The 27,269-nt window shown below is 39.9% G+C and overlaps 1 protein-coding gene across 5 annotated transcripts in view; it reads right to left on the bottom strand.

The window, feature by feature from the left end:
• The window catches only part of CHM (CHM Rab escort protein), a 209,884-nt gene extending 182,915 nt beyond the window's left edge, over nucleotides 1-26,969 (bottom strand). For 2 of the 5 annotated variants that reach the window (XM_008272993.5, XM_089324091.1), the window contains exon 1: nucleotides 26,828-26,969. In XM_008272993.5, coding sequence (XP_008271215.3) covers nucleotides 26,828-26,876 — 49 coding nt within the window. In that variant the 5' untranslated portion in view covers nucleotides 26,877-26,969. Of the gene's footprint in view, nucleotides 1-26,588; nucleotides 26,782-26,827 lie in introns of those variants that run through there. The other 3 variants (XM_089324088.1, XM_089324089.1, XM_089324090.1) reach the window with 2 other exon arrangements.
• Nucleotides 26,970-27,269: the final 300 nt, after the last annotated feature.

Here is a 27,269-nt window from a genome sequence, read left to right as displayed (position 1 = left end):
TCCTCAAACTTCTTGAAGTCTTCTCACATGTACATGTATCATACTGATATTGAGTCCTACAAATTTTTATACCTTAGGAACTGTTCTATATTTTTAAATATTTTGTAACACATCTTTGAAGACCTATTTATCTGCTATCTTTCTCTCTGAACTGTTTGGGCTGTGTTTATTTTCTTTTTCTTTTTTTAACTTTTATTTAATGAATATAAATTTCCAAAGTACGGCTTATGGATTACAATGGCTTCCCCCCCATACCGTCCCTCCCACCCGCAACCCTCCCCTTTCCCACTCCCTCTCCCCTTCCATTCACATCAAGATTCATTTTCGATTCTCTTAATATATAGAAGATCAGTTTAAAACTACATTATTATAATAGTTGTATACCTTAAGACCATTTGAACTTTTTACTACACTTAAACAACTTTCCTTGTTAATGAAGTGCAGTCCCGCCATGGTGGTTTTTTTTTTTTTTATTTATTTTTTGACAGGCAGAGTGGTGAGAGAGAGAGAGAGAGAGAGAAAGGTCTTCCTTTTTGCCGTTGGTTCACCCTCCAATGGCCGCCACGGCTGGCGCGCTGCGGCCAGCGCACCGCGCTGATCCGATGGCAGGAGCGAGGTGCTTCTCCTGGTCTCCCATGGGGTGCAGGGCCCAAGCACCTGGGCCATCCTCCACTGCCCTCCCTGGCCACAGCAGAGAGCTGGCCTAGAAGAGGGGCAACCGGGACAGAATCCGGCGCCCCGACCGGGACTAGAACCCGGTGTGCCGGCGCCGCTAGGTGGAGGATTAGCCTAGTGAGCCGCGGCGCCGGCGCCATGGTGTTTTAAAAGCTGATAAGTAGCTCAATTAAAAGAATAACAGTGAAGAAATACTCAGGATGCAGAATTAGCATGCTAACAATAATGTTCTTGTGTATGTATAATGACAGCAATGATAACAATGCCAAACATTAGTATAGGATTTTGTGCTTTGCATTGGATCTTCACAAATATTATCTATTTCTCATTATAATTCTGAGAGGAAAGCAGTATCATCCAAGTGAGGAAATGGGTTCAGAAAGGTCCAATAACTTGCCAAATGTCAAATAATTTAGTAATTTGGTACCTCCAATGCAAAATACCAACATAATTCACTACCTCCGAGCAAGCCATAAGTTTGAGAATTTAAGGGCACTACAGTGATATAATGAAATGGACATAGTCTCAAACCTAGGCTCAAATCTTAGTTCTGCTACTTAACTGGCTGTACAGCATCAGAAAAATCACTTAACTTCTCTGAGCCCTTTTTCCTTCATACATACAAACATCGAAGTGAAATCACTATCTACCTCATAATATTGCTCAGTTGTCAGCATGGGCACTTGCCCTATGAATACAATGAGGGAACTTCAAAAAGTTCATGGAAAAAAATGGAATTAAAGGACATTATTTTGGGGGGCTGGTGCTGTGGCACAGCAAGTAAAGCTGCCACCTGCAGTGCCAGCACCCCATATGGGCACCCGTTCAAGTCTCAGCTGCTCCTCTTGCGATCCAGCTCTCTACTAAGGGCCTGGGAAAGCAGCAGAAGACGGTCCAAGAGTTTGGGCTCTTGCACCCACGTAGGAGACCAGGAAGAAGTAGACAGAGTTCCCACCCACTGGTTCACTCCCTAAATGCCCACAACAGCCAAGATCAGAGCCAGGGGCCGGGAACTCAATCCAGGTCTCACACCTGAGGGGTAGGAACCCAATTACCTGGGTCTCCCCACTGCCTCCTAGGGTCTGCATTAACAGGAAGATGGAGTCAGGAACTGGGTATTGAACCCAGGCACTCCAATGTAGAACATGATTGCACTAACCAGCCATAATACATATTTCCAATCTTTTGGAAGACCTCTTATATGCATGGATTTCAAAATTCTTTTGCACCAAAAAAAATCATCTTTTAATTCCATTTCCACAAGTGTTTGAAGTACACTTATATCTACTCTTACTATCCTACAGAAAGATATTTTAGAGACAGTACATTTTCACCCCACTCTACTCCACACACACATCTATTTTTAGCAGATGCCAACTCCAGTAGCAAACAATAATAAAATTACTCTCCTTCACTTGACCTCAAATAGCTGTTACTTTGGGTAAGCAGATATGAATGTGGTTATTTCAATGGCTGCAATCAACACTGCGAGAGTAAGCCCCTGCTGACAAAGCAAAAGCAAGAATGGATTTCAATACTGAACATGATCTGAGTCCAAATTACATAAAACCAAAATGACTTTTGGTTTTCCTTAATACTTTTATCCAGACATCCCTGCAACTTTGTGAAATGGATAGGTTTTTCCAGTGTGAAATGGTAAGGGCCTATTATCTTCATGCTTAGAATTATTAAAATAATAAATGAATACTACAGTTAACAATGTCTTCTCCTGGGCAAGATTTCATATTTCTTCCCTCTCATTCAGTAAACACAGTTCCTGAACATAGGAGGTACATAGTAGATCCTCTCTATATATTTGCTGAAGGAAAAAAAAAAAATAGGAAAAGGCATGTCGCTCCCCCTCTTCGTGGAGGAATGACACAGGACCCTGCGCTGTTCTTTCGTCTGCTCGGCCCTCCCCAGGTTTGCTGCTGGTTCTTCCCGGGTTGGCTACCGTCCCTTCCACCTCCGTGGAAGGGCGGTTCCCCCTGCCACTTTCCCCACTTCCGCGGGGGAGCGGCACACCGCCGGCCGGCTCTCTCGGGGGCTGCTCAGGTGTTCCCCTTAGATGTTCCTGGTGCATGTTGTCTCTCTCCTCCTTTATAGTCCTCTTCCACCAATCCCAACTCTGCTACCCACACGCCGAGTATGCTGCTCTCCTCCAATCAGGAGCAGGTCCCACAGTTTATTGGTTGAACTGGAGGCAGCTGTGTAGAAGCTGTTACTCCCTTCTCAGCGCCATATTGCGGGAGAGCAGATGCATAGAGTAAGTCTTAATTCCAGTAACTTAGTCTAGTCTGAGTTGCTCCCAGTTGCTCCCCACAAAGGCATCCCGTATGGGTGCTGGTTTGAGTCCCTGCTCCTCCACTTCAAATCCAGCTCTCTGCTATGGGAAATCAGTAGATAATGACCCAAATCCTTGGGTCCTTGCACCCTTGTGGGAGACTCAAAAGAAGCTCCTGGCTCTGGATCAGCCCAGCTCCAGCTGTTGCCACCATTTGGGGAGTGAACCAGCAGATGGAAGACCTCTCTTTCTCTTTCACCTTCTGTCTGTCTGTCTCTCTCTCTCTGCCTCTAATTCTGCCTTTCAAATAAATAAATAAATCTTTTTTTAAAAATTGTTATGAGAATACAATGGAATAGATTCCCTCTGTAGAGGGGGGGTCATGGAAAGCCCATAGACAAGACACTAGCTGGGTCTTTCAGGATCTTTATCAACCCAAACTAAAGAGTGTAGAAGAAAAAGCAAAGTAGAAGTGAACATTCCCAGCAAAAGGTAAAGGAAGGGAGAACCAAAAGGTGATGCTTGGAAAAAGAGTGACTAGCCTGGCCTATTTTACCCAACATAAAGTTTTCAAGAGTTATCCATGTTGCAGCATGGGTCAGCACTTCATTATTCTTTTTAAGAGGCAATATTCCATGATACAGACATCCCATATTTTTCTTAGCCCTTCTTCCCTCTGTAGGCATATATGTTGCTCTCACATCTTAACTATTATAAATAATGCTGCAAAAATATAAAGCCAGCCATAGGAGGGCAGATATTACATGATTCCCCTTTTAACAAGTATCTAAAATAGGTAAATTCATAGAATCAAAGAGTAGAAAGGTGGTTTACCATTTTTCTGGGGGTGAGGCAAATACGGAGTTGCAAACCAATGGGCATAAAGTTTGTTCTATGAGAAGAGTAAGTTCTAGAGATCTGCGGCACAACACAGTGCCTATAGTTAACAACACTGTGTTCTACACTGAGAAATTTCCTGAGAGAGTGGATCTCATGTTGAGTATTCTGACCACAACACAATGAAGGGGGGAGGGAGAATGGGAGTTTTGAAACCCAACTGTGAACTCTGAACTTGAACTTCTAAGTAAGCTGGAGTCTTGAAAGGATGTTAGCCAGAACAGCATGGTCAAATCAGTGTTCCAAGGGGAAAAAACCCATCACAGCATGGAAGGTGAACTTTGTAAAACTGGAGCTTTAAGTTTTGGGGTTCTTTTTAATCCTTGTTAGGAAAAGTTATATACTTAAATTTTTGATTCTATTGGTAATTTAGTAAAAAGTAAAGTGTTTTGTTTAAAATTCATAAACATGATTTTAGCAGCACTTAAACCCTTTATGAATTTCAAAATTCAACATCTTAATGGTTAAAAAATTAACTTCTGAATCAATAAATTCATACAAAAATCCTTGCAATGAATTTATATGAAACACATATAGACTTACAGTCTCTCTCATGAGGAAAAACCAGATATGAGTTAGAAACAGATACCCTAAACGAGAACTGAATCACACAACATTCCGTTGGAAATACTCTTTAAAATGTATGACCATGAATATATAAGTACAATGTTTTCAACTATAATTATGGGGCCAATACTACTTGCATGCCTCATTAGGAGTATAGGTATAAAATAATAAACCCCTTAGCATCTTCTGGGATGTCACTGATATTCAATAAACGTTGCTTCTCTTCCATCCTCTTCCAACTCCTTCAATAATATTAGTTATTTGGAGGGAAAAACAGAGGTTATCACTTGCTAACTATATACTTAAGTTATACTTTGAGTTATCTTCAAAGATTAACGACAAGAAATCTGCATCCCATTTCGGGTTTGAGTCTGAGCTTTGCTTCAGGTTCCAGCTTTCTGCTAATACACATCCTGAGAGCTATCAGGTAATGGTTCAAGTTCTTGGCTTCCTGACACCCACGTAAGAGATCTGGATTGACTCTGGGCTCCTGGCTTCAAACTGGCCCCATCCCAGCTATTGTGGGCATTTAGGGAATGAACCAGAGGACAGATCTCTATCAGCCTGTTTCTCTTTCAAGTAAATAAAATAAATACATAATTTTTAAAAATCTAACAACTTAAAGTTGTCTTTAAAAAGTCAAACAGCCTTCTCTATATGTATTCTATGAAAGTCCATCAAATACTGAATACCATTTAAACATTTCACATTATTATATGATTACTGAATTCATTAGTAAGGTGATACCAAAAAATTTGCTCTACCATATATCGGGATTATAGGAAATGTGCATCATTCTGAGGCAAAATCAACTTTAAGTAGCAAGTCATTTTTATTAAATATAGGTAAATATTAGGTATTTAATTAGCATTCCTACACAGTTGTAATGGGGAGAAATTGAGGTTTGCTCCATCACACGCTTCTCAGCTGAGATTGTTACAAAGTTGGTAATGAGAAAAAAAATATGAGAAGCTTTGGATCTGTTATATAATCACATAACAGCATGTGTGGTCCCAACTTTCTGCAATTTTCCAAAACCTGTCTAGATAAAATAGAGATGTTGATTATCAAATGAAGGAGCTAGGCTAAAAACAGAACCAAAACGGTATAAAATTAGTATTTTCAAGAATCTGACCTAAAATATTTTAAGAATGAAACCATTATTCACTCATTTTTCAAAATCCCCCTTTAATCTAAATCCTTAATGTTGAACCTCATCATTCACCACTGTAATATTTAAGACAGTTCTCCATGATATACTCTTAAAAGTGTATTAGTATCTGGAATTGATTTTTCCTAACACTATACTTACATGAGATAAACATAAAATAAAGTACTTACACCACCCCCATCACATCGAACAATAAATAATAGATTCCCCTGACAGGACTTTGATGACCTAGCAAAGCCCGAGTGCTTTCAGCCCAAATCATATGAAACCATAAATCATTCTTTATTTTATAGAACATTTCAAAAATGGATTCCTGCTTTCTACCTTGAAAGTCATTTCATGTGTTATTTATAACTAGTGAAGACCAGAATGGAAAGAAAATTACATAGAACTAGAAAATTTACTGTGACTACTTTTATAAAGAATAACTTCTTTTTTAAGGAAAAAAATACAATTACTGGTGAAGAAAAATATGTGAATACAACAAGCTTTTAGAGATCTACAACCTTTGTTTTACAACTTAAACAATCCTATGAAAAGACATTCCACACCCTAATTAACAACACATAAAGAACATTAGTCCAAAACTGACTGGGTTGAACAATGGAAAGACTAGACTATATACTTAACTGGTGTTGCAGCCATTCAAGACATCAAAAATGAGGACAAACTAAATTTCAAACCATCTTAAGTTATTTTGTTGACTGCTATCCTAATTTGTATATTGAAAGTTAATCTTTTGTCTATTCTTTAGTAGCTATCTTAAAAGTGAAAAAGAACTGTAAGTAGCCTAGTGAACTACAAAAATTTACAGATAAAAATATTACTTTCAAATTGATTATTTTTAGTGATTTTGACCCCCCCCACACACACACAAAATACCAAACATATTAGTAAGCGTAGTAATTTTAAATCTATAGATTCCTCCCTCATGGGAGAAAGCGCTGCATTTATATCTATGTAAATTTTAGAATTTTAGAAAAGTATGTTACCTATTAAAATGTTAACTATATTCCTGTTTTCGTTTTTTTAGAAAAGTATGTTACCTATTAAAATGTTAACTATATTTCCTGTTTTCATTTTTTAGAAAAGTATGTTGCCGGCGCCGTGGCTCAATAGGCTAATCCTCCACCTTGCGGCGCCGGCAAACCGGGTTCTAGTCCCGGTTGGGGCGCCGGATTCTGTCCCGGTTGCTCCTCTTCCAGGCCAGCTCTCTGCTATGGCCAGGGAGTGCAGTGGAGGATGGCCCAGGTGCTTGGGCCCTGCACCCCATGGGAGACCAGGAAAAGCACCTGGCTCCTGGCTCCTGCCAGGATCAGCACGGTGCGCCGGCTGCAGCGGCGGCCATTGGAGGGTGAACCAGCGGCAAAGGAAGACCTTTCTCTCTCTGTCTCTCTCTCTCACTGTCCACTCTGCCTGTCAAAAAAAAAAAAAAAAAAAAAAGAAAAGTATGTTACCTATTAAAATGTTAATTACATTTCCCTTTTTTTTTTTTTTTTTCAGGATAGTGTGAGTTTTAAGGAATGGCTAAAAACATGAACATTATTTCAGTATTCAGAGTACTGAACTAAGAGTCAGGAGGCCTGGCTTCATGCTTTCAGGTTTACACTACATGGCTGGCATCTTCGTTAAGTCACTTAACATCTCTTGAATCCAGTTTCCTCAAGATATCCTTAGTAAATATAACCAAGGGCTTCCAATAAGTGACCTAAAAGGTATGCTGCAAATTTTGAATATTGAGTTAAAGCTAAATCAACAGTTTGGCCTCTGTTCTTGGGCAAATTACTTAAAACTGAAAAATAAAGGGTACAGGTATTTGCTAAAAGTGGTTAAGATCCTTCCTCCTCCCACCCCCAATCTCACCCCTCCTTAGGACACCTGCATCCCATATAGAAGCACCTAGGCTTACCTTCTTATTCCAGTTTCCTGATAATCAGCAGGGAGGCAGAGGGTGCTGGCCCAAGTACTTGGGTCCCTGCCATCAACATGGGAGACCAAGATTGAGTTCTGGGATCCTGGCTCTAGCCTGGCAAAGCCCAAGTGGGCATTTAGAGAATCAATCAGTATATGAATAATCTCTCCCTCTCTTTTTCCAATGAATTTTTAAAATAACTTAAAAACAAAGAAAAATAAAAAGGGGTGGGAATTTGGCCTAGTGGTTAATACACCCATTAAGACACACACATCCCATATCAAGTGCCTGGATTCAATACTCAGCTCTAGCTCCTAACCCCAGTTTCCTGCGAATACTGACTGTGGAAGACAGCAATAATGGCTCAAGTAATTGAGTTCCTGCCACACACGTGGGAGACCTGGATTGAGTTCCTGGCCCCTGGCTCCACCTTCGGCTTAGCTCAGCCTGACCCAGCCCGGGGCCCTTTGCAGGCATTTGGAGAGGGAACCAGCAGATAGGATAGGAACACTGTCTCTCTCACTCTCCCGCTCCCTCTCAAATAAATTAATGAACGGAAAAATAAAAATGGGATTCTGAAAAGATGGCAGCTGCAGCAAAGGTGTCAAACTGACAGTGCAACCAGGATATCAAATTCAAACACCCAGGCTCGACATCTACAACAAAGCTAGGTGATAAAATATATACTCCAAAATGTAGTGGCTCATTACAAACCACCCAAAACTGTAAGAACCACATGATATCAGAAAGTGTGCCAAAGGAAATAAACACAAAATAAATTTTGACATCACTAAGCATCAGAAAACTCTAAAAGTCCTGAAAACCAGAACATCCCAAATTTTCAGTCACGTTTTCACTGGAAGTTTGGCAGGCTATTCTGGGAAAAGCAGAGCCCAGGGAAGGGCCTTTGCAGCCTTCAACTGTGGAGGAGGGCAGAGGGAGTGCTAGGTTTGGGGGAGGGACAAGAACTTTGGAAACCAACAAACCAGTTTCAGATACAAATCCAGCATCAAGGAGTAACTGTTGGAAAACTAATCAAAACTCAATAGAAAAAGGAAAAGGCACAAAGGAAAGAAATTCCAGAAATACTGGGGGAGTTTAAGAGTCAGCAGATCACACATCTTGGCTACATGTTTGATTATTTCATGAAAGCCCTGAAGAGGAAAACGTAGTTATGAAGTTAGGAAAATTATCCTGGCCCATATTCCTTATTAACAAAAAAAAGAGGGAAACCTCATTTAAAAATGAGCAGCACAAAAGAATCTCTGTTGAATCCCATGCAGTGTACAGTAAGAGAAGAGAATAACAAAGAAAATAACATCCCAACAGACATTGAAATCATGTGAGAAATGATGGGACAAAGACATAAGCCTCAGCCATTCCACTCATTGCCCAAAAAATAAACACTGGAATGTATTCCTTGCCCTTGAATTTCACATTCTATTGCCTTCATATCCCACCCCCACAGCCACCTGAAAGACCAGTTCCAGGAATTCCCTTCTTCCTGCTGTCCCCTACTGATCCCCATCCCTAGCTCTCCTAATATATAAAAAGGCCCAACCCGGGCCTTCTGCCCTGTGTTCCATCAATGTGCACTCGGGCAGTTGGTCACTACCTCTACGGATTTATTTTCTCTGAATAAATTCGGTCTGGCTGTAAACTTGTACACCTCCTCTCTCTTCTGTGCCTCTTTTCCTAACATTTTGGTGCCCCGTGTGAGGAGGCACCAATCTGCAACTCTTTTCCTAACAAGAAATACATCCTCACAAACTAGATGAAAACTATAACCTAACTGTGGTAACATGAGGTAAGATACTGACAAAATGTTAGAAGTTCTGGGAGCACAATAAATTGGAATTAGAAAAACCAAATAGTGAAGTGATTAGAGAATAGGAACATTTGAAAGTTGGTGAGATGAGTTACAAATTAAAGAAAAAAGTCATTTCATCTAAACCAGAAGGAACACAAGAACAAAGAAATATAATGGATAGATGCCTCAAGAAAAACTGAAGATGTAAAAGGTATGTGATTGAAGGTACAGTTGTTAAGCTTAAAAAGGAAAGCCCTTATCTTTTAGATGTATGTTGAAATGTTTACATACAGAATGATATTGGATCTGGGGTTTGGTCACAAATACTGTTAGGTAGGAAGTCAGATATGAGCTTATGTGTGTGTGACAAAGGCCTAAGGAGACATCTATGTCCAGCATATGCATCTCAAAGCCATCCCGATAACCTTCCAGGGCCAGCCCAGTATCTGCATCCTTCCCTGCCCCTTCTACCTGATAACCAGCCAGGTGGGGGTCCCCGCCCCTTCTGCCCCATAATCTTCCAATCTTCCAGGTGAAGCCCAGTATCTGCATTTCAAATATCCTGCTCGGGATCCCGACCTTCCAGGGGGTCCTGCTCATCCTTCCTCTAACCAGGCGGTTCAACCAGGCTGTCTGATAACTTCAGGGGGAAAACTCAGAAAGGAATTTTTCATATTTACATCCAAAAAGTCCTTTGTTCCAGGAGGAGAAGAGGAGAAGGCAAGGCCCATCCCCTTAGTACCCCCCCACATCCCCGCCGCCCTGCCCCCGCCGCAACCCACCTGGCCTGGCCAGGTGTATTCTCTCCACTCAATCATGTAACCTCGCTCTCCCCCAGTCTGGGCGACTGGGCACTCTCTCTCAGGTTCTGTCTAGAGAGGTGCCCATCTGTTCTTATGGATGTCCCTAGCCTAATAAACCTTGCTATTTTGCTTTCCGCTACTCTCCATCTCATGCCTGAATTCTTTCTTGCGTGAAGACAAGGACAGGGTTGGATGGCAAAATGAGACAGAAAGTGGAAGACAGAGAAAACAAGATTGGCCATGAGCTTATGACTGTTGGAAATGGGAGACAGGTACACGGGGGTGGGAGGGTTGTTTTCTTCTACATTTTTATGTTTGAAAGTTTTATATAATGAAAAAGTTTAAAAACAAAATAAAAAGGAAAATACCAAGGGCCACCATTGAGGCACAGCGGATTAAGTTACGGCTTGGGCCCCTGGCAGCCTATCTTGGAGTCTCAATTACTCTGCTTCCAAGCCAGCTTCCTGCTAATGCATCTGGGAAGGCAGCAGCAGCAGATGGCCCAAGTGCTTGATTTCTTGCCATCCATGTGGGAGACTCTGATACACTTACTGGCTGGCTTCCACCTAGCCTAACCCAACTCTCCCCTCCCCTCTCCTCCTCCTCTTCCCCTCTCCTCTCCTCTCTTCTTTCTCTCTCTCTCTGCCTTTCCAATCAATAAATAAATCTTAAAAATAAGGAAAACGCTAAACTTTAAGAGTCAATGAAAGACTGAACCTATAAAATACAATTCCCTGAAAAAGAGATTTTGTATTGTTTTTATGTAAATCAAGAAAATGGTATCTCAAATTCTCTTAAAAAGTTTTATTAGGCAACATAAATATTTGTTGAAGACCCTGTCCATGCCAGAAAATACAATAAGAAGTCTCTACTACAATTAATTTTTACTTTTCTTAACACTGATGTTTCTACTGTATCAATTTAAGCAACCAAAATTATCTTTTTCATAGCAAAGGATGCCTCAGCTAAGCTTTCCTCAAATTTAACATAATATTTAACTTGTGATGAGGCAAATAAAATTTCTATGTTGAGAACACATTTTACTTACGTACCACAGAAGAAACAGGACCTTTATTGCATTATTTATAAAGCTATGAGTCTAAAATATGATGAAAGAGACTGAGTGCTCATTCCAAAAATGGTATAAAAATCACAGAAAAATAACCTTCCCACTTATATGAATTCCTATCATGAAATTCATTTTTAAAAGGACATAAAACTTCATGGGCCTTATAAAGTGAATTTTAAAGTACCTATGAATTTGTTATTTTTAACCATATTAATTTTTCTTAAAGGACCCAACACTTCAATGTCTTAAATGGAGCTTCATTACATATTTAAGAGAAAATGAGATGTATAGCATTGAAGACACTGAGGAAAATTATTTCATCTTGAACATTAAAAAAGTTACACTGGGTTTATTAAAATGAAAGTTGAAGCATAAAATTTTTTTCTAATGAAAACTGTAATTTTATTTTGCTAAGAATTTCCTAAACACAAATTCAAGAATGATAAAGTAAAATCAGTGTAAAAGGTTCATGAATCATTTTCCAGTCTGTTTGCACTTCAAAATACTTACTAGAAATACTTGAGAAGCAATATGAGTTATTTTCTCTCACAACTCAATCCCTAACAAAACTGCTTTCATCTTTCCATTATTTTTCAGTCATTATCCACATATAAGAATGCATATGGCAGTAGATGGAGAAACCGAAATATCGAGAGGTTAAGTAATTTTCCAAAAATCACATACCCAATAAATGGCAAAGATCGAAATTCAGACAGTTTGAATCCAAAATCTGTGCTCTGAAGTACTATTCTGCTTAAAGATATTTCTTTATTCCATGCACACCAAGTAATTTTACAATAAATTCTATTTCCCAAATGATCAGATTCTAGGAAGTGGGTACTCAAACTCATGGACATCAATTATGCTACAAAGGTATGTTCTCCTTTGTAAATTAAGAATACATTCAGTGGCAGCTGGTAAATGTAGAAGGAATCAAAGAATTAGGGAAAAAAAACATAATTTCAAGTCCTAATAGAAATATTTATATAAGAACTGTCAACGGATTTTAAAACGGTTATTTATCAAACTGAATATCTGGACCTTGCCAAATTAACAATATACAGATTATTTTCAATACACAGGGATAAACAGATACCCATACAATGCAGGATTCAGACTATTATCCCAATCCAAGGTCAACCTTAACAACACTCATAGTGGTTCAACCAGATACCACATGTCTTCTGGTAAGCTCTAACATAACATTCACATCATCTAAGATGGATTCTAGCCAAACTGTTAACCTTGAATCCATTATTAAGCCTTCAGTTTTAACTTTTAGTTTACAGAAAAAAATATGAGCTAGAAAAACAAAGTAAATGATACTATAAGAAAGACAGTTTCCAAATGTTAAAGGTAAAATACACTTTAGGGTCACTGGCCCAGTTTCTTCAATATATATCATTTGGGGGGCAGGGTAGAGAAGAGTAGGTAGAGAAGGAGGTAGAGGAGGGGGAAGGAGAGGAAAGAAGGAGAAATAGAAATGCAGAATACTGAACTGGACACAAGTTTGTACATGTGGGCTAGTAATAGCAGGGGTAAGTTCAGGAAACTTAGTGTATTATATGAGATAAAAATGCACTGTAATGGATAGAGAGGTAAGGATTGTCGACTGAAACAGTTGCAAAATGGTACCTATAAAGTAATTTTCTTTTGGCATGAATGTTTACAACTATGACATTTTCTATTTCAGGGAAGGGTTGAAAAGCTGAGATCCAAAGGGCAAACAAATACATTTAACTTTTATAAACCAGCACAATCTAGTGAAGTTGAAGATTTGCAAACCTAAAATATTACATAATAGCAGTGTGTGTGTGACAGTGTGCAACAGAATCACATCAATTTACATCTGTATGATGAATATCACAAGCTCAATACTGAGCAACACAAGCAATTCACATAAAGAACACATAGAATTTTGAAAGTTAGGCAAGGATCAAAAACAACTAAAACTAAGAATACTTTGTTAGACATACATAAACACATGATAAAACCACTTTACAAAATACATGAGAACAATGGATACATTTTCAGGAAAGGAAAGTGGTACACGATAATGGTGGGGCCCAGAGGGAGCTTTTATGATATTGGTAATGTTTGGGTTACATTTTTTTCTGAAGCTATGGCATGCATATATGGGCATTCATTTTATTATTGTTCAATCAAGTAGATATAAAGGGGTCTTCAAAAACTCATGGGAAAAAAGTATGCATAGATTTTTTTTAATTGCACCAAACAAAAACAAAAACAAAACTCTGGCATCTAAACAGAACCCAGTCTAAGGCATTTAAAGGGGTAAGACATCAGGCCGGCGCTATGGCACAGTGGGTTAATCTTCCACCTGCGGCACCAGCATCCCATATGGGTACTGGTTCTAGTCCCAGCTGCTCATTTTCCAATCCAGCTCTCTGCTGTGGCCTGGGAAAGCAGTAGAAGATGGCTCAAGTCCTTGGGCCCCTGCACCCACGTGGGAGACCGGGAGGAAGCTCCTGGCTCCTGGCTTTGGATCAGCACAGCTCTGGCCCTTGCGGCCATTTGGGGAGTGAACGAACCAGTGGATGGAAGACCTCTCTGTCTCTCCCTCTCACTGTCTGTAACTCTACCTCTCAAATAAATAAATAAAATCTTCAAAAAGGCGGGGGGAGGATAAGACATCAGTTTGAGAAGGGTGTCCCTCAGGAGTCGTGGCACAATGGGTGAAGCCATTGCTTGCAACTCCAGCATTACTTCAGCTCCCTGCTAATGTACCTGAGGCTCTGCCACCCATGTGGGACAAAGGGATGAAGTTTCTGGCTCCTGGCTTCAGCCTGGCTCAGATACTGCTGTTGTAGTAATTTGGGGTGTAAACCAGTGGATGGACAATAAATATCTCTTTCCATCTCTCTCTCACACACTCACACTGTCATCAAGCCTTTCAAATTAATTAAATTTTTTAAAAGGAAAAGCAAAAGAGCCCCTATCAAAGCAACATGGATTCTGCTAAAATTTAAGTAAGAACAAATATCAAACTGATAGTAAAGCTTGGGTGGAAGAATGGTGAAACCATGGTCTGTAAAGTTTACACCGTGTCTCCAAAAAATCAGCAGGTGACAAGTGGAAGACTCATGTTAGGAAAGGATGATGGGGCTGGAGATGTGGCAAAGTGGGTAAAGCCACTGCCTGCAGTGCAGGCATTCCATATGGGCGCTAGTTGGGAGTCCTGGCTACTTCACTTCCAAACCAGCTCTCTGCTATGGCTTGGGAAAGCAGGAGAAGATGGCCTAAGTCCTTGGGCCCCAGCACCTGCATGGGAGACACGGAAAAACTCCTGGCTCCTGGCTTTTGATCGGCCCAGTTCCGGCCATTGCGTCCATTTGGGGAGTGAAGCAGCGGATGGAAGACCTCTCTCTCTGCCTCTGCCTCTCTGTAAGTCTACCTTTCAAATATATAAATAAATTAAAATCTTTAATTTTTTTTTTTTTTTTTAAAGAGAAGGGATGAGATGGAACCACTTTTGTGGCATAACGGGTTAAGCTGCTGCCTGTAATGCCAGCATCCCAATATGGGCCCTGGTTCGAGTCCCAGCTATTCCACTTCAGATCTAGCTCCCTACTAATACACCTGGGAAAGTAGTGGAAGACAGTCCAAGTGCCTGGGCTCTTGCCACCCACATGGGAGACCCAGAAGAAGCTCCTGGCTCCTGGGTTCTGCCTGGCCTAGCCCAAATTGTTGTAGCTATTTGGGGAGTGAACCAGGAGACTGAAGATATTGATATTGATTTCTCTCTATATATATGTGTGTGTGTGTGTATTTATGTGTATATGTGTATGTAAATGCATATATGTGTATGTATGTATGTATCTGCCCCACTCCCTCTCTGTAACTCTGCCTTCAAGCAAATAAAACAAATCTTTAAAAATAAGAAGGGATAGGATAATGGTGATGAAAAAGCCTCCATCAATAGACTATCTACAACAATTTTCAAGGAAAAAAAACAGATCTTGTTCATGAACTGAAGAGGAGTAATGATTCAAAGCAGAAATAGCCAGAACCACAGACATCTTACTGGCTCAGCTTACACAATTCTGACTAAAAAATTAAAGTGCAGTAAACTTTCTGCTCAATGGGTGCCAAAACCATTGTGCCCAGACTAGCTGCAGACAATAGAGCTTTCAATGAAAATGTTAAACAAGTGAGATCATGATGCTGAAGCACTTCTTCAAAAAACTGGAACACAAGAGAAACATGTCTTTACCAGTGTGAGCATGAAGACAAAGCACAATCAAAGTGATGGCTACCATGAGGTAGATAGAAGTGGTCCAGTTAAAGCAAAAGTAGACCCACTCAAGAGCAAAGGTCATGGCAATGGTTTTCTTTTGGGGATATTCCAGGCATTATCCTTGTTGACTTCACAGACAGAGCACCAAAGAACAGCAACAACAACAACAAAAATCCCTGCTTATTAGGAGGCAATTTTGAGAAAGTTAGCCAAAACTTACTAGCAGAAAATTGCCAGGAAAGCTTCACCAGAGATACCCTCCCCAACACAACACTCCGGCTCATTCCTCTCATCAGATAAGGGCAATTCTGTGAGAGTTTTGATGGGAAATCATTAGGCACCCAACTTATAGTCCTGACTCGGCTTTGTTCCCCTTCTGCCTTCTGTTTCTTTTTTAATTCCCCTCCCCCCTTTTCTTCAGTTAATAATATGAAAAGGACTGCACTAGCATGGAATTTCTAGGTCCCTCTATTCTTTAGTAGACTAACTGGCTGGTATCACTGTTTACAAAAGTACACTGAACTTGATAGAACTTGTGTTGAGAAATACTGTTTATATTTGTTTTTATCTTTATATTTTAATTTCATTTTTCCTGACACTTTCAAAATTCCTTGGCATGGCATATGACACCTAACTATGGGGATACTTCTGAGAAATGGGTCAGCAGGCAATTCAGCTTCACTGTTGTAGTAACATCATAGAGTATACTTACAAAAACCCAGATGGTATTGTTCACTACACACCTAGGCTATACAATACACACACAAATATATATCAATACACATAGACTATTGCTCCTAAGCCTCTGAAGAACAAAACAACATGAGATTAAATCAAGTACAAAAGAAAACCATTCAATCAAGAAACTGGTAAGATGTATGAGGGTGCTACCCGCAAACATGGCATATTGTTTTATAGTAAATTTTATAAGCAAGTGCATATTTAAAAATAACAATAAAAGAGTGGGAATGTGATGCAGCAGTTAAATCTACAGTTAGGTTGCTCACATGCTATATGGAGTGCCTAGTTTGAGTCACAGCTACTCTACTTCTGACCCAGCTTCTTGCTGATTACAGATTGGGAAACTTTCCCAAGGCAATGTGTTAATAAAAATCAGAAGCAATGCCAAACCACTTTTGAAAAACTCAACCAAAATGTTACAGTTATAGGTATTTATTTAAAGAAATAATTATATATGTACAAAAGATTTGGGTATAAGATGCTCATCACATCATTAATTCATAAAAGGGAAAAACTAACAGTCTTAAATGTTCAACAAAAAACAACTGTTTAAATAAAGGATGGGGGTGAACATTGAGCCTAGCCATTAAAGCACAGGTTTGGACACACAGAGTCCATGTATGAGAGTATACGGGTTTAATACCCAGCACTGGCTCATGACCACAGTTTCCTACTAAGGTAGACTCCAGGAGGCAGCAGTGATGCCACAGGTAGTTGAGTTCTGCCACCCACATGGCAGACACGGACTGAATTCCCACCTCCAGGCTTCAGGCCAGCCCAGTCCCAGCTGTGGCAGGCATTTGGGGAATCAACCAGCAAATGGGAGATCTCCCTCCACCCACATCTCTCAAACAAGGAAATGACATCCTTATAAAAGTTACTAAGTAGCCACTTAAAATGACATTTAGCAAGATTTTTGAAATGCATAATTATAGAGATGAAGAACATATTCTTCAGATACAGACTGCCAGACTGAGGGATGGGAGGTTGAATGGAGTCAGTGGCTATAAAAACATAGCATTAGAGATTTCCAAGATGAAACTGTTCTATTTTTTGTATCTTGACTCGTGGTGGTGTTCACATAAATCTACGCATGATAAAAATGCAGAGAATTAAAGAAACACACACACAAGTACATGGAAATCTGGTGAAATCTGAATAAGATCTGTGAGTAAGTTCAATTTCCTGGCTGTGCTATAGTTGTACAAGATGTTATTTACCATTGGGGAAAACTGGGTGAATATTATACAAGATCTTGCTATACAGGATCTCCCTGAATTATTTCTTAAAATTACTAACTGCACAGGAGTCTACAATTGTTTCCAAATAAACAGTTTCTAGAAAGGACACTGAGGAAGCCTATTTCATTGATAGGGAATGATGCTTCTGACATACTGTAAAGTGGAAAATAACAGGTTTCAAAATACCATCTATAAATAAGATATATTCTTGGAAGAATACATACAGCTATACAAAGAGAGAAAAAGCCTGGAAATAAAGGCATAAAAGTATTAGTTATCACTTAGTTTAATGAGGGCCTGTGGAGGAAAAGACATTACTATATCCACCTTGTCAATTAAGATGCTTGATGCATCTACTGTAAATGCTGTCAGTTGTTAAAGACCACAGGAACTAAAAGAATAGTTGACCAAAACATAAAAGTTTCATCAATGGGACAGTGAGTCCCAAACTTGAACCTGAAAACTGTTTTCAAGAACACTAAAAAAAAAAAAAAAAAAAAAAAAAAATAGCAAACCCCAGCACATGCACACATTATTTCAGTGGGAAATTACATTTCTTGTGAGTAAAGGAAGAATTACTACTGAAACAAATTTTATCTTAAAATGTAATTGTAGTTTCTGATTTCATTTATTGCCATGGCATTAGTGGATGAAATTCTTTTTTCAGTTTAAAGGGATAAACCCAACCAGGTCATTTTGTACCCAAAAAAGAGGTTTGCAAGCTGGCACAGATGTCATGATGTGTCAATAAGGAGCTGACATCACGTGGCTATTGTTGGAAAACCAACAATAGCAACACCCCAAAATGAAACAACTGCCAAGCACAAACTATGAGCAAAATAATCTGGACTGTATAAAGTAGCTCTCATTTGGAAAAACTAACAATCTCAATCCGACAGCATTAGTCAGATCAACATCATTCTTACTTTTCTGACCTTGGTAAAACTCAGCTAAGCCTAAAGCACCACACTGGTGAAATGGAAATTATGTATTCACTTCCTAAGCCAGGGTTATTGTGAGAATGAAATGAAATCATACATTTTCAGGGCTTAGTGCAGTGCTTGGCACATAACAAATGCTAGAAAATGGGACCGGTGCTGTGGCACCACCGGCTGCAGTGCCAGCATCCCATATGGGTACCGGTTCGAGTCCCAGCTGCTGACCTTCCAATCCAGCTCTCTGCTATGGCCTGAGAAAGTAGTAAAAGATGGCCCAAGTCTTTGGGCCCCTGCACCCCCATGGGAAACTCAGAAGAAGCTCCTGGCTTCAGATAGGCCCAGCTCCGGCTGTTGCGGTCATTTGGGGAGTGAAGCAGCAGACAGAAGACCTCTCTCTCTCTCTCTGCCTTTGCCTCTGTAACTCTGCCTTTCAAATAAATAAAGCTTAAAAAAAAAAGGCTAAAAAATAGTTTGTACCGGGGCCAGTGCTATGGCGCAGTAGGTTAAACCTCCGCCTGCCGTGCCAGCATCCCTTATGGGCACTGGTTCTAGTCCCAGCTGCTCATTTTCCAATCCAGCTCTCTGCTGTGGCCTGGGAAAGCAGTACAGGATGACTCAAGTCCTTGGGCCCCTGCACCCACATAGGAGACCAGGAGGAAGCTCCTGGCTTCTGGCTTCAGATCCGCGCAGCTCCAGCCATTGCAGCCATTTGGGGAGTGAACCAATGGAAGGAAGACCTTTCTCTCTGTTTCTCCCAATGTCTGTAACTCTGCCTCTCAAATAAATAAATAAAATCTTTAAAAAAAAAAAAGAAAATAGTTTGCATGTATTTGTTTGATAAGGTGTTGTAGGTACTAAAATTTTCTAATTGTATCCTATTTTGCTTATATAGTTTATGCCAAAGTAACCAGTTTATAAAAGTATTCAAAGCCACATCTCAGCATCTTCTTAATATGCCTGATACCTATGTGTAAAACTTCTCTATACTTTACCTCACATTAACTTTTCCATGGAAATGACTTTAAGTCCACATACAAGAAAGTAGTACACAAAAATAAGTAAAGCTATATACAATGACCAAAACTACCACAATATCTCAACAAGAACATGGGTTTGGAGAAGGAAGGAAGGAAGGAAGGAAGGAAGGAAGGAAGGAAGGGAGGGAGGGAGGGGAAAGGAAAGGAAAGGAAAGGAAAGGAAAGGAAAGGAAAGGAAAGGAAAGGAAAGGAAAGGAAAGGAAAGGAAAGGAAAGGAAAGGAAAGGAAAGGAAAGGAAAGGAAAGGAGGGAAGGAGGTAGGGAAGAAGGAAGACACATGAGAAGAACACTATTGAAAAGGAGAAGTAGTTGTCACTACTTACTTCTCTGAATGTGATATAAAACAAAATCAGTCAAGTAGTAGATTACCAACTGAGGCTCTTGGTAAAATCCAATAGGAAATGAAACACATTGAGAACCACACCAGCAGCACCAAGCTGCCCCACTCTCTCCTATTTGCAAACTGCTTGAGTTTTCTTAACAGTCTCATTATGATTACAAGCTGGCTTTCATATAATCATGCTCTGATAAATCAATATTTGTGATAAATTAGTCTTTTTATATTGCCTTTTAATGAAATTACTAGAATAGCAAAGACAATAAATCAGCCTTTGAAAGTATTCCTATTTTCTTGTCCACAACTAAATATTTTCAAAATGTTTCCAATCTCTCAATGGTATTATCAGCTAGACACTAATGGTGATTTTTTCATTTATTTTACTTTTAAATCTATTTACATACACAACAGGCACAGCCTAACATTTCAGTTAAAAGACTTTGCTCTGAAACTGAACAGCAGATGATTTAGCATAAGTAACAGGTCAATTATATGGAATTATAATTGTTTCTGTGCATTGGGATTTTATGTTAAACATGAGAATGTGATGGTGAGCAGCCGTATTTGATTTTAATTGCTGTAGCCTGAGTTACCCAAAACATCATGAGAACACTGGAGAAAATGACATGAAGCATGGGAGATGAAAATGATGCTGCAAAGGGAACTCTGGTAACAGATGCGGCTCTCTCTGAGGGACTGGCTCAAATTTATGATTTGCAGAGAAGGGTAAGCAACTCCCTGAGAGGCTTCTCCAGAGTTAGATAACTCCTTTTACTTTTCTAGGTATCAAGAGCAGAAAAGACATACTTTTCCACCAACAAAAGCCCAAAGAAGTGCAAAGTTTCCTTCCAGAATAGCAAAACCTGTTAGGATTTCTTTGGCTCCTTCAGCATTTCTTACTTACACTGACAGGGAACTTTCATAGTATGCCCCCAAAAAAGACAAATGTAAATTTGTTCAAAGATCATAGACAAAACATAGAAATAATGCAAGCTGATGAACAAAACAGAAGAAAAGAAAGAAAATCTATAAACCACAAGGAAAGACATCTAGTAGAAATAGTGGTAATAGACACACAAAGGTCGTTCCCACCAAGCAGTGCAGGAAGCGGAGGGAGATGAGTCACATACCTGAATCCTCTCACTGCTCTCTGTGGAAATCATGAGGCCTTCTTGGAAAGCATTCAGGCAAGAATAGTATTAAGCACACTTCGCTAATAGCATTATGGGCCATAAAAATCAACTACATTTTCTGAGCACTTACTAAGCATTTTAAAGGAATCATCTCACGATTCCTCAACACAGCTCTGTGAACTTCATCCTATTTAGAAATAAGAAAACTGATGTTCAAAAGGTTAAGGAAACATGGCTACCATGGCACAAGAAGCCTAGCTAGGATTCAAACCAAGGCTGCTGGCTGATTCCAGAGCCATACTGTGAATTGCTATACAATTTTGCTCAAATGAGAAACATGCCTGTCAAAGTAAACAAAACATACAAAAGGTATATAGCATTTGTAAATCTAAAAGAATTTTGAAATACCATTTTCACTCCTAGTTACTATGTTATTCAGTAGATCAGTATTCTCTAGACTAAAATCTTACCCTGGTGCCAGTGCCTTGCCATCGTGGGTAAAGCCACTGCCTATACTGCTGGCATCCTATATGGGCACCAATTCAAGACCCAGCTGCTCCAATTCTGATCCAGCTCTCTGCTAGGGCCTGGGAAAGCAGAAGATGGCCCAAGTCCTTGGGCCCCTGAACTCTCGTGGGTGGAGACCTGGAAGAAGCTCCTGGCTCCTGCCTTTGGATCCACCCTGCTGCAGACATTTGGGGAGTGAACCAGCAAATGGAAAACCCCTCCCCCTCCGCCTCTACCTCTTCCTCTGCCTCTCTGTAACTCTGCCTTTCAAATACATAAATAAATCATAAAAAAATCTTACCCTGGCCTCTCAAAATATATATATATGTATATATACACACATATATAAGAAAGCATTCATCCTCACTGCATAGTCTGATATATCCTATCTCTTTTTTAATGCTAGAATTTCACAATCCACAAATAGATGGCCCCTTGCAATTAAAAAATAAAAGCTGCTCTGGGCATGGACACATGGATACAAGGAGGAAGTACAGACATTCTATGATGTTTGAACCATATACGGGCATCCTGGGAGATGATTAAATGAGATATAGATAGGAAATCAGTCATGGTCACAACTGGATACATAGCAAATAATCAATTTTCACAATGCTTTCTACAGCATTACTATCCCCAGAGGGTTAGAGAAGTGAAACAACTCTACCATGACGGTAAGCTGTCAAACAAGGTTAACTACCTTAATATTTCAACTCTTTAACATTAAGGAATGGGACTGTGCTACCTTTGCAAACTATCCTGAGAAAGGCAGCTCGTAATTTTTAAAAAAAATGTGTTTTCATCAGTCATGTTGATAAAAAATGTTCATATATATTTCATATATATTTCACATTTATATAAAACAATTATTTTACTTCTTACAAGGACAGAATTTAGCCTTTGATCAAGGACACAGAGTCATAATTACGTAAACACATTGGTATGGTAGTTCTCTACCTTAAAGATCACCTAATTCAAATATCTCATTTTATAGACAGAAAACTAATGTCCTATGAGATTTTGCAATCTGTCCAAAGTCACACAGTAGGAATGTCCTGTGATTACCACACACCATGCTGCCACATATACCAGTACTACTGTACTATGCTAAGCACAATTTAGTAAGATAATCAAGACTTACAGGCAGGACCCCTTGTTATTTCCCCCATCTTTTTATTTGTACTATCCCCTCTTTTTTCCATAATTTTTAGCAATACAATCCTTAAAACAAAAAGGATCTATGTGTTCATCCTCTGCATTTGGAAAAAATGCTCATCTATTCCACAGCTTATCTTAGGGAAAGAATTCCAAGAGATAAAGTATGTGGTGTGTTTTTAAAAAGGGACACAAGGGCCAGCATTGTAGCACAATGAGTTAGGCCACCACCTGCAATGCCTGCATCCCATAAAACACAGGTTCTGGTGCCAGCTGCTCCACTTCCAACCCAGCTCCCTACTAATGTGCCTGGGAAAGCAGTGAAGGATGGTCCAAGTCCTTGGGCCCCTGTCACCCACATGGGAGATCTGAATGGTGTTCTAGGTTACTGGCTTTGGCCTGGCCCAGACTCAGCCATTCCAGCCATTCGAGGAATTAACCACTGGATGGAGAATCTCTCTCTCTCTCTCTGCCTTTCCCTCTCTATCACTCTGCCTCCCAAGTAAATAAAATAGGTCTTTAATTAATTAATAAGGAAGGGATGCAGATGGAATCTCCATGTAACCTACAGAAAGCAAGAAAGATGCAAAGGCCTACAATGTCTTAAGAACAGCTTTGGAGATGTCACTATCAGGACACACACACACACACACACACACACACAAATCTTGAGTAGAGGCAATATAGGAAACTTCACAAGCACAGGGACCAGATTCTCAATAAATGTGGGTTCAGTACCCTGAACAATGAGTGTGTGTCAGTACTCTTAACTGGTACAAGCCGTTGGGGTGTTTGATGTAGGTCTGTATTTTAGGTGTTCATCTCTCCTCTTTCCTATATAGAGATATGAACTGTCTCTTAGGCATCCCCAACAGTCTTGGAGAGAGAGTAACACCACTCCCTGTTATCATCTAATCAGATGGTTCTAATATGCTCTGAGCATACTAGAATTATTTCCAAATAAGACTATGTTCTAAGACCTGAGGGATCCCCTTATGTATAAACATGTCGATATCATCACAAAACTCTTACAACTTCCAACTTGCTTGTTCTGCTGAGACGCTATGTTATTGGAACTATTTTTAAACTGAAACCAATGATAACTTTCTACAACCCATAAAATTATCAAACATTACCATTCAAGTGCCTTTTAAAACAGCAAAATATTCTAAGAATGACAATTGTGTACCAAAACTAAAGACCACTCTCTAGACACTTATCACTTATTCATGTTTGCCCTCTTCCTTGACTCCAGTCAGCCTTCCTTCTTTATTCCACATTTTCTTCTATTTTCCACAGTTCAGTGCTTTATCTGATTCCTCAGTCTTGGAGTGTTCAAGAGATCATCCTGTATTTTCTGATCAGAAGGAAGTGGGATTAACTAAGGAATTACATCATGCAAACTTTAATTTTCCAATAATCTCTTGAATATACAACCTAAGGAATAACTTTCATTTTGTGTTTCAGAAAGTGAGAATACAAATTAATCAAGGTAAAAGGGATTTGGCCGGCGCCACGGCTCACTAGGCTAATCCTCCGCCTTGTGGCGCCGGCACACTGGGTTCTAGTCCCGGTCGGGGCGCCGGATTCTGTCCCGGTTGCCCCTCTTCCAGGCCAGCTCTCTGCTGTGGCCCAGGTAGGCAGTGGAGGATGGCCCAAGTGCTTGGGCCCTGCACCCCGTGGGAGACCAGGAGAAGCACCTGGCTCCTGCCTTCGGATCAGCACAGTGCGCAGGCCGCAGCGCACTGGCCGCGGCGGCCATTGGAGGATGAACCAACAGCAAAAGGAAGACCTTTCTCTCTCTCTCTCTCTCTCTCTCTCTGTCCACTCTGCCTGTCCAAGAAAAAAAAAAAAGGTAAAAGGGATTTTAAAATATTAGCCCCAGATGATTCTACCTGATGAAACAATTGTCTCGATGTTTGAACGAGAACTAAATCTGCTAAACAAAAAATTATACTTGATAGCCTATTCATGTTTCTGATACATGCATGATTAATTTTGCTGTTTTTCATAAATCTGAATTCACGAAGCACTGTTTTTTCTATGATTTACTCAAAGTGGCACTTTTTTATTAAAGCAAGTGCATTTGAAAGACTACTTTCAGTAAAGCATTTCAAAAGAAAACACTACAAAAACATTAGAAAATAATTCCAATTGAGTAATGATTGGCAATGTTATAATCATTTTATTTGGGAAATGACACTTTAATCCAATGTTTCCATTTTGACATACTTAAGTTCCTTATCATAAACAAAGTTCTTTATCATAAATTCAAACAATGTGTATGACAAAAAAACCAAGAATGTTTAAGCAATATGAAAAACTTTTAAAATTAATTTCAAGTAAGTTCTTCCCATCCATTGAAAATTAAGCTTACACTCACTGGAATAAATCTAAAATCAATCATTCCTAAATATAAGAGATGTCTCTAAATGCAATTTTCTGGATCACTCATAACATCTTCCTACTTTTACTGTAACACAGTCCCAACAGGATGATATATTCTATATTTTCAACTGTATCAGAAGGCATAATATTCATTACATGATTCAAGAATTAACACACATCAATACAAATTTGAATCCACGTAAGAAAAATTAAGCACTCCAAGTTCCTAAGTAACAAAAAGCCAAGCATATAGAACTCCAGTACAGTATAACAATTATTCTAAAATGGATACTGTTGTCAATATTAGCGTAAGAAAGAAAAAAAATGAATAGGACGTTGGCTGATTTCAGTTCTCATCCAACATCTGTTCATAGTTACAGTTAGGTTGTCTGCAGCCAAGTAGTTATTTTCAGGCTGGGAATGAACACTACTGCTATTCTGAGAACAATTAATTACTCAGGTAAAACTAGTAGAGAATTTTTCGTTAGACAACACCTTAAAGGCTATCTAGTGTATCCTCAAATTCAAAAACAAGGTAACTGCGGCTCAAAAATTAAGTGCCTGGGCTCTCCCAATTCATGCAATTTACCTAGCTAGTTAACAGCCAGACAATTATTTCTAATAACAAGGAACAACTGTGAGAGTAAGAACAATGATTCTCCTTCTGGGATGGAATGGGCCTTTGGGCATTTACCAGCTATGTGATCTTGAGCAAATTACAACCCACCCAGGTTCGCTATTGCATTTCTGTGAAATGTAGAGAATGCCTACTCAAACAAGGTTGTTGTGAGGATTATGTCTGGCTTGCAAAATGTTTAGCACACTGGTTAAAAAATAATAAGCATTTGAAAGCAGGTAGCTATCATTTTTATTCCCCCTCTCTGGAAACATGGCTACTACTGTTTTAGAAGAAAACGTACTCAATTCATTAGCACAATGGTTAGGGTCCCATCTATCAGAGCTTGTCTTGGCCTACCATCCTCTACAGACAGGGAGAAAACCCCACCCAACAACTTATTTCACCCCATCTGAAATTTATTCCCTACATTGTTTAGAAAAACAAGATGCAAATTGCTGCCAAATGTATTCTGCTATGCGTTTTACATTGAATTTGTCAACTAGAAAATGTAGAGGGGTTTCTGACTCCACCCAAAACATGGAGAAGCAGCCATGGAAAAACAAGGGAAGATAAGGTACACCTGAACTGTAACTCAGGCGCTTGCTTTCAGTATATTTAGTTGTGGGTGGATAAGTGGATGGTAGAAAGCAAGATACTTCCTTTCAGCATCATAACGCAGGAGTAATGGCTACCTCTACAAAATCCAATTAATTCCCTAGGCTTCTGAACACAATGGAAAACAATCCATTTCCTTTTCCTTAGCAAATCTGTATGTACACGGGCAATAACTGAGCACCTTTCTTTGTAAAATTGAGGATTAAGCTTCTCCTAGCTGCACTGCACGCTAGGATCACATAGTTATATTTAAAAGTCGTATGAAATGGCAAGACAGAATGATGGGAAATATCACCTTGAAATCAAGAAGGAGGTACTCATAATGTCATGCCAAAGGTGTCTCCACTGATAAAATCCCAACCCTCCATTCTCATGACACGGCAAACCCACCCGCCTCTAAGGAAATTAATAGGAATCACCGCAGCAACGAACCTCAGCAATCGGCATCGACCAGATCGACCCCTACTCAAATGGCGCTAAGTACCGCGGGTCCAAGCCCCTCCCTGGAGCTGCCAAGTTCCGCGCTGACTCCAGACTACCTCACTTCCTTTCCGTTTTCCCTCCCGTGTTCGACCCCCGGCATTTCTCGCCAACCCTCGCCACTGACAGAGAAAGTAGGAACAAGACAGACTCCCTACACTTTGCCCGAGGAGTACCAGGGCCACACATACCCGTCCCTATTACGATCACATCAAACTCCGAAGGGAGATTGTCCGCCATCTTGACAGGAAACGTGTCATGTGACTAGTGCTTGTGGAAATGAGATCAAGTCGGCATTCCCTGAGTAGAAGACGGAAGGGAGAACAGTGCATTCTGGGTATTGTAGTTCCTGGGTGGAGGGTCCCGGTAGGCGTCTACAGCGTTATATTTGAAATATTCACGCAAATATTAAAAGGTCGATTCATTTTCCAGGCTGAATACAGTAGCTCGTTGAGCCGGGAGGTTTGAAGTAGGGGAGAGATCTAAATTTTTATAACGCTGGGTAGGATGAACTTAGGCAGACTTGTGTGCCCCTTGACAATGATGAAGCGAGATTTTTAGAAAACATCGAGGGCGGAGTGAAGTTGAAAGGGGCTCGCTCTGCGAACAAAGAAGATTTTAGCTCCAACCTAG

The sequence above is a fragment of the Oryctolagus cuniculus genome, chromosome X, assembly GCF_051225735.1.
Source record: "Oryctolagus cuniculus isolate XC-2025 breed Fujian yellow rabbit chromosome X, ASM5122573v1, whole genome shotgun sequence".
Lineage (NCBI taxonomy): Eukaryota > Metazoa > Chordata > Mammalia > Lagomorpha > Leporidae > Oryctolagus > Oryctolagus cuniculus.
The sequence above is the reverse complement of the archived record's forward strand: the minus strand, read 5'-3'. Positions and strand labels throughout refer to the sequence as shown.